The sequence below is a fragment of the Pezoporus occidentalis genome, unplaced genomic scaffold, assembly GCF_034315485.1.
Source record: "Pezoporus occidentalis ecotype Australia unplaced genomic scaffold, CSIRO_AGI_Poc_V1 ctg457, whole genome shotgun sequence".
Taxonomy (NCBI): Eukaryota; Metazoa; Chordata; class Aves; order Psittaciformes; family Psittacidae; genus Pezoporus; species Pezoporus occidentalis.
The window spans coordinates 44417-63506 of NW_026915788.1; the positions used below are offsets into that span (position 1 = coordinate 44417).

At 36.9% G+C, this 19090-nt stretch overlaps 1 protein-coding gene across 2 annotated transcripts in view; it reads right to left on the minus strand.

Moving 5' to 3' along the window:
- Window positions 1-16724, minus strand: part of LOC134172439 (catenin alpha-3-like) — a 44792-nt gene extending 28068 nt beyond the window's left edge. The window contains exons 1-3 of one of the 2 annotated variants that reach the window (XM_062635541.1): window positions 16689-16724; window positions 12929-13035; window positions 3595-3701 (exon numbers count right to left, since the gene is read on the minus strand). In XM_062635541.1, the coding sequence (XP_062491525.1) occupies window positions 3595-3696 (102 nt within the window). In that variant the 5' untranslated portion in view covers window positions 3697-3701; window positions 12929-13035; window positions 16689-16724. Of the gene's footprint in view, window positions 1-3594; window positions 3702-8460; window positions 8654-12928; window positions 13036-16688 lie in introns of those variants that run through there. The other variant, XM_062635540.1, reaches the window with a different exon arrangement.
- Window positions 16725-19090: the final 2366 nt, after the last annotated feature.

Genomic DNA, 19090 nt, shown 5'->3' on the forward strand with positions numbered 1-19090 from the left:
TCAAACCCTGCACACTGTTTCAGTTCCAAAGTATTGCTCATACAAATAAATACTGGTTAATCACTTTCAGTGTGCATAAAGCAAACTCACCATAACTAAAACTCATATTACATCATCAAAACTCATCAAAACCAAAATAACACATAAAACTAAAGCCAACAGTGTAAGTTTTCTGTGTGAGCAGACTTCTGTCAGTGTGGATGATGGGTGAGAGTAAATGACTTTCAACTTGCCCATTTTTCATCAGTGAAGCAAGAGACTCTAAAAACATGGATTTTTCTACATACTTTGTAAAACGTACCTATCTCTTGCAGCCATAAACTTTCCTTGGCTCATATGTTTGCATAAAATATAAAGACATGGGAGCAATAGGTTTTGAAGAGGAAAAGCTCTTAAAAATACTTGCTTATGTATACATACACACATAACGCATATATTAAGTATGTGTTTATAAATAAATATATAGAAAGAGCTTTAGCTACAATACCCAAATAAGCAGCAAATTCACAGCTTGTAAGACTTGCAATGACTGCAAAGACAGTTATGAAGTGTTTCCTACATTAAGTGATATGAATCTCATCAAGTCGTATCTTTCAAAACTTTTACTTGTAATATAGCTTGCTACAGAAGCAAGTTTATACTTAGCCATAACTGTAATCATTACATAGTATAGCAGAGAGATTAGACAGACTTCAGTGTCTCAGGACGACATAAAACAAGAGAATATTTTCCATTATATTAACTGCTATACATTGTGAGTAAATCTAGTAGAAGCATAACAAATATTAGACATCAACTATACAAATGAAAGTGCTTTATGATCTACTGATTGCTTCACACTACTTCTCCATGACAGAGTGCATCTCTAACCTCTAATAAAATCCCGGAATTAAGGAATGACTGTTTGTCTGAGCAAGTACTCAATTTACATTAAGGCAGCTGGCAGCTGAATTATGTCAATTTGGACAACTATCACTTTTAATGTGCCAGACACATTGTCAGAGGACTTTACCTGAAAGCCATCCTTTCAAAACTAATATCCTTAAAGCACCTGGAATGAAACAAAGGCCACAGACAGATGTAACCCCTTCTGGTGAGGAGGCAGTTGGACAGGATTAAATAATATTTTCTGCAATATATAGAAAACAAAGTAATACAGCCCCAAGAGAATACAGATTGTAAGGTTGGTCACAGAATTACACTAATGCAGTTATGTCATTTCCAACATACGAGTTTCCCTTTCTGCAGAGCCCTTTACAGCACTTTCCACTCAATATGTAAGTTTCCCTCCCACAATCCTGTTCTGAAACAAAGCATTGCGGTTCGGAGGAAGAGACAGTCAAAATTGTATTCTCTTTGAACCAAAGCATTTCCATTTTTGACAACTCAAGCCTTTTAAAGATGCTTGAGAAGAGCTTTAAAATAATGTATTAAAAAAAAAAAAACTGTTTTGTTTTGTTTTAGAACTGTATTTTTTTGTTATGTTAGGGGGTGCTTGATTCTGCAGAACTCAGGCCAAAATTTACATTTCTTTATCTCCTCTAAAAATAGCCACAGTGTTGCAGCTGCTTGAGCACAATCAGGCGTACTGGTATACAAGAGTAGGTTTTAAAATGCAGACTATCAAGACCTCTACTCCTAGTACTCTGAAACTGATTTCATAATCCATCCTCTTAGGACACTCCAGCTTAACAATTTCCCACAAACTACTGAACTGTTAACTGAGGTTTTAGACACTGTCGATCATACACAAGCAAAAATAAATAAAGACAGAAAAAATGCATCAAAGGCAGGAGGAAATGAAGTAATGATAAAAAAAGTTACTTTCTGAAGAAAAGAATCTTCCAGAAGGAACAAATGAGTAAGGGAAGAAAAGAAGATCAAAATAAGTCAAAAATAAGAAATTTCAAAGATTGTAATGAAAAAGGAATGAAACTGGATGAGTTAGTGAGAGGCAGAAGTTTCAAATGGGGAAAATACAACTTTATTAAAGAGAAACTTACTTCAATAAATTATTTTTAAAAGCAACTTTTCTTATAACTAAAACATGATCAGTACTTCTTTGCTTTTCCTAGCTTTTAGTGCACATACAGCACTTCTGGAATAAAGGACTTTTCCAACATGACAGTCCAAATAAACATATGAACCATCACACCAAACATACTCATGATGTTATTGTCCTCATCTTTCATCTCTGTATTCTTCTTCCCTCCAATCATTATGTGCTGACTCTTTAATTAGAATCTGACTGTTCCTCTCTATCTGGTCACCATTCTTTGGCAAGCCCAAAGAAACACCATGCAAAGGACTGGCTCCAGACAAAGAAGGAAAGATGTCATCACAGCAGTGTGTGTGAAAAGAAGTGCCCTCCTGGAATAAGAAAATTTACCATGTACCTAAGTGGCTAAAAGCAGTCAAATGAGTTGCATGATTTTTTTTTTCCTGTATTATCTGTCCAAGTAAAATAATAATAGTTTCAGTCATAATTAAATGTTCATATCAAAAAAAAAAGTTGCAAATGGAGAAAAATAATTGAAAACTTGGTAGACCTGCCTTTACTTTTTTCTATTAAGCTGTACACCTCCAATTTTTGCATGTTCAGAAACAGTTATAGCCAGAGTACAGTTCTCTAACTGGCTTTGCTCTGGGTACCTCAAGTCATCCTCCCAGTTTTATTTGTCAATTGTTAACATAACCTATTAAAAAAAAAATTAGTCTTGTAAGAGGCATCACAAAGAGCTCAACCAACCACTGAATCTACTTCATAGCAATTATACCTGACCATCTTCACAACCCGGAAAACAACAAAGTATTCTTTGTACAATAGCAAGTGAAAGGAAATTCTGAACAAAGTCACACCTATCTGCACCTACACAAACTACTGTCAGAGCAGAGACTGCCATGTGAACACACCCCTAGGTACCAGGAAAAGAATACTAAGTAAGCAGTGTATAGCTGTGATAAGTAGTTTGATCTACATCATCTTGTCAAAGCTGAAGGACAATAAGCAAACACCCTTGCATTATGTGTAATTGACTAATTACATGCAGGCACCCCAACATTTTTGTTCTAAGTACAATCAAGAGAAATTCAAAACAGCTTGAGTTTCAAAATAGATATCCTTTCTGTTCTTTACCCTGAAAAATACTGCTACAGAGGTCTTTTAATACTTTCATAGTTATACACATTATTTGCAAAATGAAGTCAGGTCTTCAAGTATGTCCGTTCCATTGTACTAAAAAACTCATTTGTAATCCATGCCAAATAAAAGATACAATGAGATAATCTTTAATACACTAACCACTGGGTACTAAACCAGTTAATACTTGAAATAGAACTGGAATATGTAGTGAAATTGCTCCTCCTAAAAAGTTTTATCAACAAACCTGAAAGCATTTTTGTAAATCCACCCAGTGCAGATGCAATTCTTTCCAAAATTCACGTAAAGAAACTCACCTACAGATTTCAAGGCTTGTCTTTTACACCCTGTCCACTACTTGCAATACGAAACTTTTCATATGTTGGAAATCCATTTGCAGTGTATTTGACATTTGAACATGGTTATCCAATTTATTATTTGCAATACTAAACTACCTGAATTATCAATGGTTCCAGTAATTTCTCCACTGTAAAGGTCTGGATCTGCAGATCCCGAGGATCAATTTTCAGTTTAATGCTTGGCACTTTTGTTGACATTTCACCTAGGTACAAAAACAAACAAAAAAAAGAGATAAGCAAATATTAGCCACAACCACAAGTCTCACTGCCTCTATGCCTCTGTACAATCAGAGTACAGAGGTGGTTCCAGAACAGGCTTAGAATTTCAAGAGATTATTTTTTTCAGATTCCTCATTTCTAAATTGTGACAATACATGCAGATAACTCCATAAACTGTAAAATTACAGATTTAAAGTACATGTAATTCCTTGTCTTCTGTTCAGAGAATTTTCCAGAGCTAATTGCATTAGAAGACCTTTGAATGTTAAGTTCTCTAGTAGTCAATAAAAAGAAGCTTTAAAGCCAAATTATACATTACATTATTGAATTAAAACAAAATCATTAACACTATGTGTAAAATACCTGTATCTTACCAGTTCCAAATTGCAATGGTCATCATAAACTCTTTAAGAACAAAAATACAGCAGCCCTTAAAAGTCCTGACAATTAATAGCAGGAGAAAGTGAACCATTTAGTTATTTTACACCCTGCAATAACAAATATTTTCTAAGTGTCAAGAAAGCCTATTACTGAAGTCAATAAGATGAAAGTAAAGCTAAGTAGTGTCTTTCAAGCGAATAAATCATTCATTAGGACCTTGATCGAAAGTCTGCTGATATTAAGGCTTTTCACTGAGTTCACTAAGCCGTGGTTCAGGCCTTTAGCCACAGTGCAGTGTGTGTGTGCCAACTGAGTTATAACTGTGCTCTAGTAGGAATGCAAATGATTATTGTCCCAAAAATAAAAGACATTTTAAATTTTCCAGTAACTTAACTTCCCATAAAACAGCTCTGCAGAGCCCTTTTAGCCAATAAAGACTTCAGATACAAATATAATGGATATCTGTCCTTTTTAAGCAGGACTTATTACAACCGTTGCTGCTGTATAATAAAGTAATAAGGTACTGTAATTGTGAAGGCTAAAGAGATACATTGTCACCTTCCAGTGAGCCTAGCATTGGTTTAATACAGGACAGTAGCTTTAGGGTTTCTATAGCAAGTGTGTAGAAATAGATCTGAATTGTTTATCACAGAATACTCATTTCACATTTCACTTGCAAGCAAAGATAGTAAGAGCAATTACTGTATTTTACATATTTAACTTCTAGATAGTTGTGCAAAACTCCAAGGAAGTAAAGCTTGAGACTCCCCAGATCACCAGTGTCAGCAGTTCTCTTTCTGCCCAATGAATCAGTAGGTAGGATACTCCCACGGTTTTGAAATACTCCAGTTTAACTTACCCCTCTGTTTGAAGGCAACTGAGCCTTCTCATCATTCACTATTTCAGAAACAAGTGGTGGCTCCTAGTCAGGAAAAGGACTGCAGCCCTTGTACTAGCTCGAATTGTTATGTATGATGAAGTTGTAGCTATGCAAGTTAAGTGTACAGATCACACCTATTATTCACAAAGCCACACTGCAACTGTTATGAAGTCCTTTCAGATGGATGACTCCATACCTTCTGCTGGTTCTGTTTTACTCAAGGTAAAATACTTTACTCACTGAGCTCAGATAAAAACAAGCTGAAAACACAGCAAATCTGTAAAGGCTGGTACGTCTGGGCACACCCCCAGAAGGCAAAGTACTTTGTTTCCAAACTTTGCTTAACTAATGTTTTCAGAATTTCAGACCAAGGATAACAACAAGCAACAGAAGACATCAAAATTCAATGAACTCAAAATATCCATGAGCACATCCAACACAATAAATGTCCTACTGAATCAGATCAGAAGTCCATCTAGCCCAGTATCTTTGTTATGATCAGGCTATCAACTCTTAACAATACACTGTATATGCAACAAAGCAAGAAATAAGGTAGGCTCTTTCCATCTGCTGTTTAGTAGAGGAATGACTAAGAGACAAATCCACAATCACCCAGAGGGCTTCCTACAACTACAGATTAGGTCATCATGAAAAAACACCACCACCTCACTTTTTCATTCTGTGCAGTTATAATAACATCTTGGTGCAGAGACAAGCTCTGCAACAAGAGCTTAGTCTTACATCTCAGGCCAAAGACATACCCACTCTGTGCTCATACAAACAGTTGTGGGTTTTTTTCACTTTTTACCTAGAGTGATCCTTCCTGTTAATAGCCATTGGTTCTTCACATATGGAAACTAAAAACAAACATGAAACCATTTTCTCGACCATCTAATTCTCTGGAAATACACTAAATATATAATGATGTAAGTACAGTCTGTAAACCACAAGAGCAAAAGGTCTAGTACAAAACGCAATCTCAATGGGACAACTGCACCATTTTATTGAACAACGAACATTCAGAAAGGTTGCGTGTCTGCAAAGTTGATGAAAATTCAGGCTTTCTTATAGCTACAGCTATAGAGTTATTTCCAGCAACATTTGTTTTACTAGCAAGACAGCTATCAGTGGCCTGGAAGCCAGGTTCCCACTGACATTCAGACCTACACACAATTTCTTGAATCAAAGCAAATATTAATGAGACCTCCTTTTTTAACCTGTTAAAGTAAACTTTCCTACAGCACTAATAACTTGCTCTGAAAGTCACAAATGTGTGTCACTGACATCCCTGGTCTCCTCAGCTTTAATTCCAAGCCACATTGGCTATTTAATAGCTTCTTAAACTGCCTCTCCCATAACAAAAGAACAACATACGGCCAATTCCACAGCGCTGGCAAACAGTGTCCCATGTCTGTGCCTGTCAGCACGATGGTGCAGCCTATGAACATACAGCAGAGAAGCACCCACACTTCTGAAAAACTGCTTCTGCTGTGTCCACCCCTGAACCAAAAAGGCTTTTAATTAAAAAAAATGTATTCTACTCCAGCTCCACTAGGATGGCATCAAACCACATAATGTCACATCTTTGAAAAGACAGACTTTTTTTTTTTACTATATGCAGTTAACTGGTTCTCTGAATCTTTGGTCAGCATTTCAATGAATCTGCCTTTTATTCATATTTTAAAAAAATATCTTTATGGTATTGCTGGTTCACAACCCTAGTATTTTACATTTTCACAAGCACCCGCGTACACAGGTACTACTGAAATCCATCACAACAGTTGCAAATAGAGGGTATTGACTATGCTGTGCTTTTTTTTTTCTGGTCAAGACATACATCAGTTGAAGGGGACATGTAAGAACTGGATAGAGACAGGACTTCATATCTCTACTGAGATTTGAAGAAATCACTAGATGATTTTCATGTTACTTTTTCTGCAGATACACTCATGCTTTAACTTTGCAGTGGCTTCCCCTCAATTCCTTGATATAAGAGTATTAGCAACTAGTTTACTCAAAATTCAGGAATAAAAACTGCTGTTTACAGTAGGAGCTGCTCTCCATTTTCACAGCACAACTTCCTATACTACAGGTCGTCTATAGTGATCAGATCTGGTCAAATCTGGCTGATAAAAATATAATTGTAATTTTCTGTAATAAGAGACTACTGTGCTCCAGAATCCTGAGCAGTTTCAAACTTGTGAAGCTTTACTAATCCAATTCTACTTCTGCAGATCTGAAAAATGTGAGTACATGTGCTGTGACTTTCCCCTTTCTGAGTTTTGGGGTTATTTCGGGAGCTTTGAGGTTTGTTTTATAACCTTAGCATATTATCTAACATAAGCATTTTTATTCTTTGCTTGAGCCCTGGCTTGACGGGCGTTTGAACTAAGCAATAGCTTTTTAGCCTTGGGTCAGGGGCACAACTTAGCATTAACTGAAAGTCAATTGCAAAAAATAATTGTTTCTGAAATTTTCAATTATATGCTAAGGTATACATAACCTACTTAAGGGCTTACTTGCTGACTGGGCTCACTTGCTGATTCTAGCCTTTTTAGTTTTGGGGTTTTTTTGGTTGTGGGTTTGATTTTTTTTTTAGAAAAATGTTAATGTGTCCTAAAGCAGCCAATTATGAAAACAAGCTTGCAAGCCAATGCAGTGAAAACTACAAATTCTTAAATTATCTTAACACCCTGACTGCATACTTCAAACTTATCAGGCTCTCCTTACTGTTATTTACCATACTAGCTAGTAAGTATTTATATAGGATTTTTTTTAATCAAGGGTAACAGGTGATTAAGAAAATATGCACTCAGTAAAGATTATTTGGGGAGGGGTTGCTGATATTTCCACTTAGAAAGTGAATTTGTGTCCTTCTAGATCTTCTTAATTGACAAATTTTTTTGGTGCTTGCCTCAGGAAAGTAAGAATTACATGCCATCTTTTTTTTTTTTTTTTAATACATATGTTTACTCCAGTATAATTTGCCCTCTAATTACAGTTGGGATCTTCATGGCAAGATATTTTGGTAAAAGACTGCTATAACCCCACACTCGGCTATATTAACCTTTACAGTAGGTGATTTCAGCACTGTAGACCAGTAGCTCTTACAACACTTAGGACGTTAAGCATGTGTCAGAAGATACAGTTGTGTCTCAGAACAGTCAGAAAAGCAGCCACTTGCACACTCCTACCAAGTGCTACAAACTTTAAGATAATGAGAATTTTGTCTTTTCAGCAGATGCATCCAAACTGAAACCGACGAGTGTTTTGGGGTAGGAAAAAAAAAAGACAGTATTCATTTGCAACACAATGTGAACACAGTACCTGCAGCTTTTAAACAATCTGTAAGTACACTGTATACAGGCATAGATAAACTAATTAGAAAGTAGAGCCAAATACATTCTGCATAAATTAGAAAGCGTTAACTTTAGAATCCATTTCCTGCTAGATCATTAGAAAGCCAATAGCACATCACTCACCTATCCTAGAATATACACGGTCCATATTCAGCACTAAAACAACTGTCTATGTAATTTCCTTGTGTTAGGAACTACAGTGCAACTGCTACGCCTCACTATTTGGCTTCTGAGGCACCTACAAGGGACTTTCTGACAAGCTCTCCAGTGTATTTCAGGATGACTGACAGGACACAGTGGCTGCTGGAGGGGTGGCAGGGGGATGGGCATCCTTAAAGCTATATACTAGAGCACAAAATATGTAAAAAAAAATAAAATATAAAAGCTTATGAGCAATTACAAGACATGAAATATGTCATTACTGATAGTTTTGGTACTTAGAATTTTCAGCACAGCTACTGTTTTCCCATCCATTCTGACTGTACGCCAGCTTCTGCCCCAAGGCAATGACTCAGTTTCAGACTTCTGAGCTGGACAGCAAAGAGATTCATAAGGCCGTCACCCAGTAACTTGGTACCAAATTTGTTTTCTTTATGCAGTTGGGTTCATTTTTTTCTATTATACATTACACTACACTGACATAAAATATATTATCCTATCAATTTCATAAAATGCACAGGCCTATTGCCTTCTAAAAAACAGGAAAGACAAGAAAAATATTAAACCAGTCTGGATTAGTATTTTTAAGCAAGGTACACATGGACAGGACACCTGAAGATTTCGAAGACATGAAAAATGGCTGAGTATATGTAACAGAGTATGCTTTAATATTTGTTCTTAATTTCAATATTTATTATACAGCTTCATTAACTGGTGCCAACACTGCTACAGAGTCAGTACATCAAGTGCAAATCACATTTTACAGAAGCCACAACAGTCACTGTGTTTTTAATCATCTAGCTGATAAACGAAGTAAGACATTCAGAATACTAAAATATACTAGTCCTGTTTGCAATACAACAGCATGGACTTTTTTTTTGTTTTATGCTTGAAGACTTGCTGTATTTTGTGGGCCAGATTACGCCCTGGTATAGACGGATACCTCTGACAGCTGGGAAGGATGTGGCCCATTTAACACCAAAGAAAACCTATAATGCACCTGCCAAATTCTTTAGATTTCCACACAAACATGTCAGGTTCATTCTAATCATCCCAGATTTTATCACCTCTTATCACTAGTAACAGGAAACATGTCTGTTAATGCATAGACATCACAAAGGAAAAAAGAGCTGGAGAACTGAGGGCAGCACCAAAATTTGAATCTGTTAGTATTCACTGAAGACTACCTTTGTTCAAACACGTTTTACATTTCGGAATTTAGATACGCAGTGAAGTAACCAGAAGATCATTTTTAATGCTGAGAGGGGAAAAAAAAACAAACCCAAAAAAAACAAAAAAAAAAACACATTTTTTTCTCTTACATTCCCTTTCACTTGCCTCTGTGTCTACTACAGTACTTTTTCAACCCACTGGCCAAATTCAACCACATTCTGAAAAGTAGCTGAAAATCCCAAGGACACAAGATTTTCACCAAGTTCTTCAGCATCATTCTCAGCATAAACAGTGTCATTTGTCATCCCTTACACCGAAACTACCACGGAAAAAAACATAGTGTAAGCCCTGCGCTTACTGGATGCTGGAAACTCCATATGGCAAGGAACAGGTTACGACTCACCTAATGGCATGGAAACCTTTAACTAAGGTTTCTGGAAAAAAGTTTGAGATGGGTGAAAGTATTACAACTCAATGAACTTGTGTCATGCAGACTTTCTGATGTCTAGTGATATAACAAATTAAGACAATATTCATAACATGCTCTCTTCCTTAACAGTCATCTCTACTTTTTCTACAGCATATTTCATCAAAGCACTTTTTCAGGCAGAGGTCATTTTCCAAAATCACATAAGGAAATACAGTCATAGAGGAAAAATTATTTACTTAAGATCACACAAAATGCCACTGGGAGAATCAGGGATGGCGTGCTGGGATACAACCATCTGGTCAGTAGACTACCTTATTCACACCTTAACTGGGGCCAATAAGCAGGCTAAGGATTACCAGATACAATTTACACTAGAAATATAAGACTATAATCTCACCTTTCATACTCAGGTCAAAGTTACCCAGATGCTAGCACTTTGTCATAATAAGGTCAGTTAATGAATTCTTCTCCCTTAAACATACTATCACAATTACTGCCTTGGTTGAATGCATACACACACTGATAAATTCTAGATGTTCCATCAGAGGTGTGAATTCTATGGCCTACAGCTACAGAACTTTTGGCTTTGCACTAGCATGCCAGACTCTGCCTTTTAACCAATACCTATCCTGCTTGTTTTAGAAATGCTTTGCCAATCTTATCTTCTTAACACTTCTTCCAGGTATTTTTTTGGAGGTACTGTAGCTTTTGGTCTCAGAACTGTAGCTGTAATATTTAAAATACTACAAAAGCATTTGCTTCAAAAAAGACAAAAGAAGACAGAGGTGTGAAGTAATATCGCAGCATTTCATTCAAAATTGAAAGGTTTTCATTAATACTCTTTAGACCCATTTCAAATTCTTAAAGAAAAATTCTTTCACATGAATCTCTGTGCTATTTTCACCACATGCACTTTGAGCACAGAACAAGGATCCCTCTCTATTTAAGTGACATAAAGTTCCTACATGGATGGCTATCCTGTGCTGGTAACAACAGGTTAAGAGGTCTGGCTCCAAGCCCTTCCTTCTGTTATCACTTTTAAAGTGTTCCTATCTCTATTCAGAACCAGAGACTCTGTTTAAATAAAGTTCAAGTTGACCTTCCACTAAAAATAGGATTTGTTCAACTCATTAAAAAAATGGACAAGAAAAATATCAACTAAGAGCTACTAAAAGGATTTTAAATTTTATTTTTATTAAATGCAGTCTCCTCATTTCCCCTTTTTGTTATTTGCTGAGGGTTACCTATTGCAACATTATACTACACTGTTTTGCTTAATAAATGTCTTAGTTGCAATGAGTTAAAACCCATGGTTTTCCCTTTTCTTTTTAGAGCTGCTACTCTTGAAAACTTATTTTGTAGTTTCATACCTATGCATTACCCCAGGATGGGTCACCATTACATACCACTTTATGTAACTATTTTCAAATTGACATAAAGGTTTGCATTATTTTTGTCCAGTGACCCCAACAGTATAACCCTTCTTCCCTGTTGCCTACAGACACATACAAAACAATCCCAAAATTAAAGGTAACAAATGTGACTGATACTTCTAGCGTATATATTAATCCTGAGAAATGCATGAAAACAAAAGAAATTTCTCAAACTGCATTGTTTTCGATGTAGCAGCTACTTAGCTAACACCTACAGAAGCACCATCAAAAATATAAGGAACAGGAAATACAGTATTTAAGCAAAACCATAATCCCACCATGTCACGCCTGTATACATGGCCAGACCTCTGACATGCAGATTAATTCTTCCAGTGGGGTTCCTGGTGCTGTATGCCACCCTATTTCCTCTATCAACTCAAACAACCAGTTTCAAATCAAAATGCATCTCAGAAGAAAAGGCCTACTTAGTTGATACATCATTTCTGGTAGAACAGCTTCAGAAATAAAGACTTCAGAAATAAAGACTAAAGACATTCCTGCCCATTTATACATCTGCTCTCATTACAATTCAAAAGGACTTGGAAAAAAGCAGCCAATAAAAAAAAAGATAAAAGATAAAAAACAACCAAACACCAATCAAGAATAGAAAAAAAAACAAACAAAACCAAGTTTGTTTTGAGGTGGATTAGCTTCCTAAAATTAACCAACTGATTAGGAATAGGAGAGAACAGCAACAATTCATTACACTTTTTTTTCTAAATGCCTACCACCAGGCCTAATGCTTCACTGTTGGATGCCTTTTGGACTTCACTAGCTGTGAGCATAGTTCTTGTCTTTAATAAAAGGAATCCAAATGGATTTTACATACAGAAAAATGTGTACATGAAGTTTTTTAAATATGACAAGTGTTATACTGAAAGTAACAGCCCTCCATTACTCCTCGCTCTTAAACAAGTGCCTTTCATATTTTAAAATCAAAAGTAATTGCATAAAATTTCCTTGTACAGTAATTCAGTATTCTAACATTGAGATGATAAATGTGTATTTACAGGTACCTTCCTTGAATTATATGCAAAATCAAGTAAAGTACCAAGAGACAAGCTAAACTTTTTACAATAACAGCACCCATGAAACATTTATACTTCCTTTTCCAGTATTCCAACATGCTTTTTCATATTTGGAAAATAGGCAAACACATTGTACAACTTTGACTACTGGCTTCAAGTGACAAGGCCACTATGATTTAAAAATTTGCAGAACATAAAAAAAAAATAATGATGTTTAAAACTTCTTTTTCTAGAAAGTTGGTTAAGAAAACTCAGCTTTTTAACTCAAACTTTTGAGCTGATTATTTGATTAAGCAACTATAGTTCCATTCATAGCTTCATGTACTTTCACTAAGTGGAAAATTCCCTGCATTCCTCTTCAACCTTACCTTTAGAATTGAGAATCTAACAAGAGATCCTAGAAACAGCTCCGTGATGCAGCTTGACTCCAGAGGCACTGACAGTGAGACAGCAAATGGTTCCTGTCATTCCTAGTCTCTGAGAAACAAAAGGGGGGGGGGGCAAGAGAGTCAAAATGGGGAGGGCTATACTGATTTGAGACCTCCTCCTAAATTGTTAATTCCTGTCTGGACTGACAAGTTGCTACTGAAAATACCACTTAAAAAAACCCAAGCTCATTCCTACACTTGCAAACACAGTTTGGCACTGAGCTTCTAGACCTTACATCATACGCCATTTAAGTCAGTGGCAAAGGCCCCTGAAAAATCAATGAGGCTTAGTTCAAACATTAGAGAGGAAAGGGGAAGAAGGAAAGCAAAGGCCATTATTGTAAAACTCAGGTCAAATATAGTTGCAATGTACATATTATAAAAGTTCATATGAACCATGCTTTACATGACAACCTTCTTCATTTACCGTCACAAAATATTCAAAATATATTTCTAGACAGATAACCCCACATTTATAAGACTTTCCACCAGGGCAGCCATTCGAGCAAGGGACATGAGTGAAGTTATAGCAAATTTGAGTACCCTTAAGTGTAGTATGCAAAAGAATTCATGTAAAAAAAATCTAGAAACTCTGAAAAGGCAGAGGTTGCTCACTACTTCTATCTATTCTGCTAGAGACTCTCCATTCTGCTGCTTAATATCTTAATGGTACTAAACCATTCAATCAGAAAAATTGTATAAAGAGCATGTGTCAGGCTGAATTTTCTTTTTGGAAAATTTCAAGCGCAGGAATTTGGCTATTTTTAGTTGATTTAGAGGTAAAAAGGGTAGATACAGCATGAAGGTTTAGGTAATCTGACACCAGCTAACACCACTGGAGAGGCTCAACTAGAAGGAAAGGAAGAGAAAAAAAGGAAAAAAAAGAGAGCTGAGCAATGGGCACACATGTGACTACTCACAGGTGAGGCAAAAAAAAACAAGCCTTGGACAAGCATAAGAGAGAGTACTGAAATAACTGGAGGGAATGAGGGAGAGGGGAAATCAATCACATTAGGCCCTATCATTCAGTGGCCAACAGATTTCAGTAGCATCTTCTGTGCTTGAAGCATAGAAGGAAAGATTTGAAAGGCAGATAAAATGTGTATACAGAAGATATTACAGATTTTGTTCCCCTGTAAAAGCATCGAATATTATTCACAGAATAAATATTATCCACAGAACAAATACTATTCACAGAAACTAAGCACGCTTTCCCAGAGGATGCAATAATTTAATATGGGGAAATGTACCTACTATTGCCATATTAAACTTACAATTTTATTCAGAATTCATTCCTCAGAATTTTTCTCTGGGTTCAACCTTGAAACCTTCAACTCATGAATTCAGAAAGCATGAACAACAGTAGTCAGACCAGAAAGCTTCCAGAACAAGAGATTTGATTTTCTTGGCACTATATTAAATCTGAGTGATAAAAGGCAAGTCTAAATCTTACTAACTGCAGTTACAGTACTTCTCAGCATTTCTCAGCTCTCTTACTTCACAAATGCTATTTGAAGGTTAAGAACAAACAAAAACAGAATTCACTTAACTGAAAGACTGAATATAGGCAAGTGGAGTTATGCAGCTGATACCTATTTTTCAATCATTAAATCTTTGTAACTACATCAGTGCTTCATAAATTAAGCAAATTACTACAGTGGTGAAGATCCTCCTTATTTCAACAGGTACACTAAGGAGAGGTGTGAAAAATACTGGTTTTATTTAAAGTTCTTTGTTCTGGATTCAGTTGCTTAACCTAAGCTGCTAGTGCCACCTTAGGTACTGTAGGGTATTCATAATACAAGCCCCCAGGGCACTGTAGGTTTCCCAACAGACTTCAACTACATACGCCAGGGCTGGATATGAGGATGCTTTATGAGGCCCTATGTGTCTTAAAATGTCTCTAGACATGTATGCTCTGGCACCTGAATCATTCACAAGTTGTCTTTAGCTTAAAAAATAACCCCTCCTATTCATTTGTTGCTACAAAGCTTTTCTACTTGAATCTGGCTTTAATAGGTCACTTGTGAAGATCACCTGTGAAAGTGGCAGGCACATGTCATTAGAAGTTATGAAGTCATGCAGTGCCACTGCAAATATCACTGCAGCACCACTTCTTAAGCACCTTTAAAAAGCTCCACACACAATATCTAAAAATATGTTAACAGTATAGGGTACTGTAAACTACTATATTACTGTACTTTTCTGTGGGGGGCAGAATGTATCAAAACTGTCAGAGACCATGGGAAGGAGGAACTACAGCAGGCAATTAAGAGTGACTTTTCAATAGATGATCCAGCTTGCACTCTACCTCTGGGTCCGTGCCTCCATCCTCACACTTTTCCACTTTGGCTGTCTTCCAGATTTCCTTAACAGCCTTCATGTAACCTTGTCCATGCCTCTAACATCTGCTCTCTATTACCTAGTCACAACCACCTATAACTTCACATCTTGTGAAATTTAATCCTTTAACTTCTATACCTAGCCCATCTTTCACTACTAATGCAGTGTTTTGCTGGACAATCCAATCCAATGGCATCCACACAGAAAAAAATAAGCTCTCATCACAGAAATACCAGTCATTTTGCTGTGAAAACTACATTAAACTAATCACAAAATAACACTTGTTGGATTTTTTCCTCAACTCCCTTGTTCTACACTTATTTTAAAAACTATCTTTTTAGATAGACTATTTTTCCTTTGTTCAACTATTTTTCTCCTTTTCTGTTAAATCTAAGAACTTTACAAAATACATGATCATTGTTCGGGTACTTACAGAACTCAATAGCTTCTTCCAGGCCATAAACTTGCCAATTCCTCTGACAAATTGCAAGAACTCTATACACTGCAGTCATTTTATTCTCTCATACCAAGGTACTTTACTCTTGAACTTTCTAAAACACAATGCACCAACCAAGCTGCATAGCCACTAAGCAATATTAAAAGGTTTAACCCAACAGAGAAAAAGAAGCTAATAGCAAAAGGACTCAAAACCCTACTCCCAACCCTTCTTCCCCTCCATTTTTGTCCCCAGTTTGTGATGATTGTTAAGGATTACTTCAAAAGCTCTGGTAACCTCTGAGCCGCAGTCAGAATAGCCAGATTTTGAACAAGGGTCTTGCCTCCCCAAACCACTGAAAATAATCACCTTGTCCCAAAAGACCCTGAAAGCACTTTCAAATTTTGCTGAGGGAGTTCCTGGAAAAGATATGTGTGATATGACAGAAACAGGGGCATCAGAGGTGAGTGCATGCATTTCCCTGGGAAGTGGGCTGGCAAAACAGATGAAAGATGGTACACTAAAACACAGTTGTCAGAGCCCCTATACGAAATATATTTTCACCTACTTAACATGCTCGTACCATTCATGCCACAGAAGTCAGTTTAAAATGCCAGAACAGCTCTGAGCAAAAAAGCAACCAGATCTGTAATACACCAGAGCACTACCATTGTATCTAGAAACACCTCTCTGAGACACATTCTCTTTTCAGTAAGAAGGGATATTCGTGTACCTCTTTTTGCCTCTAAGTGTCTTCCCAGTTTCTATGTTGAGGGAACTGCCTCAACAGCCTGCTGCATACACACACTCCCGTTACAACCTGCATTCTAACATTCCCAGCTCCCCGTTTCCATCGCTCCTTTCTCCCACTCTCTGCTCCTTCTCCCCCTCCACAGGACACAGATGCTCTTGCCCTATTACTTGGGGTAAGCTCGAAAACCCACGCGGGCTGAGGGTGGTCCGGAGGTGAAGGGAACCCACCTCCTGCTGCCCTCTACTCCCCACGCTACTCTGCCCCGCCTCTCCCTGAACGGGAACAGAACGCGGTCCACCTCACCCCGCCACAACGCTCAACCCGCGCCAAAGGCCGCGGTCCCGCCCCAACGGGTCGGCACACGCCACAGCCCCAGGACCGGGCACCCGTCCCAACGTTTGCCTTCCCTCGAGCTACTGACAGCCATGCTGCGCGCTGCCTGTCGTTCTCCGTTTGTACCTTGACAGGTAGTTTACAGAGGGAATCTCACCCTCTTCATGTACCCGCTGCCCGCCGGCCTGGTGCTTCTTCGACGAAGTTTCTTCGTTTACACCGTGTGACAAACAGCTCTTGTTCTGCAGTGTGTTTGCAAACAAGAGAGCTGTCTCCTAAACACATTCGCGTGAAGATCTGACACCACAATGGGCATTGTGCAGTGCCGTGTTTGCTTCAGTAATCTGGAACATGCTAAACCAAAGGAAATTTTAAACCCGAATTACTTAGCAAAATTTCACACTGCTGCAGGAACTCCTGATATTAGCTGTCACTTGAATCACTTCAGAAATATTTTTTTCTTTTACAGACAGCACTTTCCCATATTCCAACTGCCCATTTGCCTTCAGCTGTTATTTGTAAGTAAATTCAGTTATTACTAATTTCTTTCTAAGTTGCTTTACTAGTTTATTCAATTTTCATAGATGTACTGAGGAGACCTAATGTAATTCACGTTTATACATTATTAACCAAACTTGTCAGAACTCTAACTGAATCCATAAGCTGTAATTTTATACAAACAATAAATAATATTATGTAAAGACAGAACTCTCTAAAAACAGCCTGCTTACAAGGCACTACTTCCCATTACTACTCCATACCGTGCAGTATGAAATTAGCAGTATGGAAGCTTAATTGCAAAATTAATCATATCACCATGAGTGTCAGAAAGAAAACAGCACTGCCTGCAGTTCCTGAACCCATGTTTAAATCTTCCAGGGATCCACACAAGGACAAGACACAAATCTCAATACTTCCATTGCTTGAAGTTTATTTCTTAAAACTATCTTTTGGAATTTTCACCAGGAATATTTTTCTTAAGTACGAAACACAAGCTATAAAGGTAGGAATAACCAAAAAGCAAAAATTATTATAATATCATGAATATCACAAGGTTCTCAATGCCACAAAAGCACCTTATCGTGTTTCTCCACATGCAGCCTGCCAGTGACATAAATCATCAATATAGACCTATAACAAACTTTTAACAATGAGTGCTAATATTGTATACCATAGATTTCTGCACAAGCAAAATGCTAACAGTAGATGTGTAATTAGTAGATATTCTAATATTGTATAACATGTATATGTAGAAGCTTAATTTGAAACAAGGAGGACACTGAGTTGAAAGACTTGTAAACTGACTTCAAAGGATAATCAAAGTTGCATCTCTTCTGTGACTCAGTTTTAGCTTTCCTACATTCAAGGTTTTATAATTCAAAATATACAAAGTATTTTACTTTATATGTGTAAAGAATTGCAAAAGTTTATTCCTACAATCTACCACTGAGGCTTAACAGGAATTAAAAGTAAAGTGGTAGTTTACCCAGAATAATTGCAACCTGCTGATACTACAAATAGATTTTATGTTTAGGCATAAATGTGATTAAGCCAGTCATTTATCAACAGGGAGATTTTCTGATGTTTTAATACACAAGTTGTGTCGGGTTCATTAATTCACTCACATTCTTCAAGGGAGATGTAAAATTTACTCTTGAATATTTTAAATTACATATAGGCACAAAGTTACTGTTCCACTGACATGGCTGTTTTTCTTGCTAACTCAGGCAGAATCTAAGCCAATTTTTCTGTTGCAAGCATCACAGATACAACATATTAATATTTCTATCAGGAATAAATGTTGAAACTATTGCATTTGTGAAGCTGATAGAGACTGATTAAGTAAGAAGCCACAGAGGAAATGCATGATAAGGGGTGGATTAGGCATTACTGAATGAAAGTTGCACTTGAGGTCAAAAAAGGCAAGAAAACGGAAGTGTTGAAATGCTTGGGGCTCAGTCCTGTATTTTTAAAGAAGACAGTAACAATATAAAGATTACTTAATGCTGAAGAATACATTTGAACCTGATTATAACTTGTACATTTTTTCTATTGGTTGGTTAAACTGTCCATATTCCTAATAAAAATTCTGCAGTATCTATCATCTTCACTTACAGAAGTTAGACTTGGAAAAAATATGGGCAAAGCTATCTAGTACCATTATTTTATCTAAGTCCTAAACCAAAATTTTCTTTGTTATCTATTCCAGAGACCAGCTCTTGCTAGTTTTAAGTAA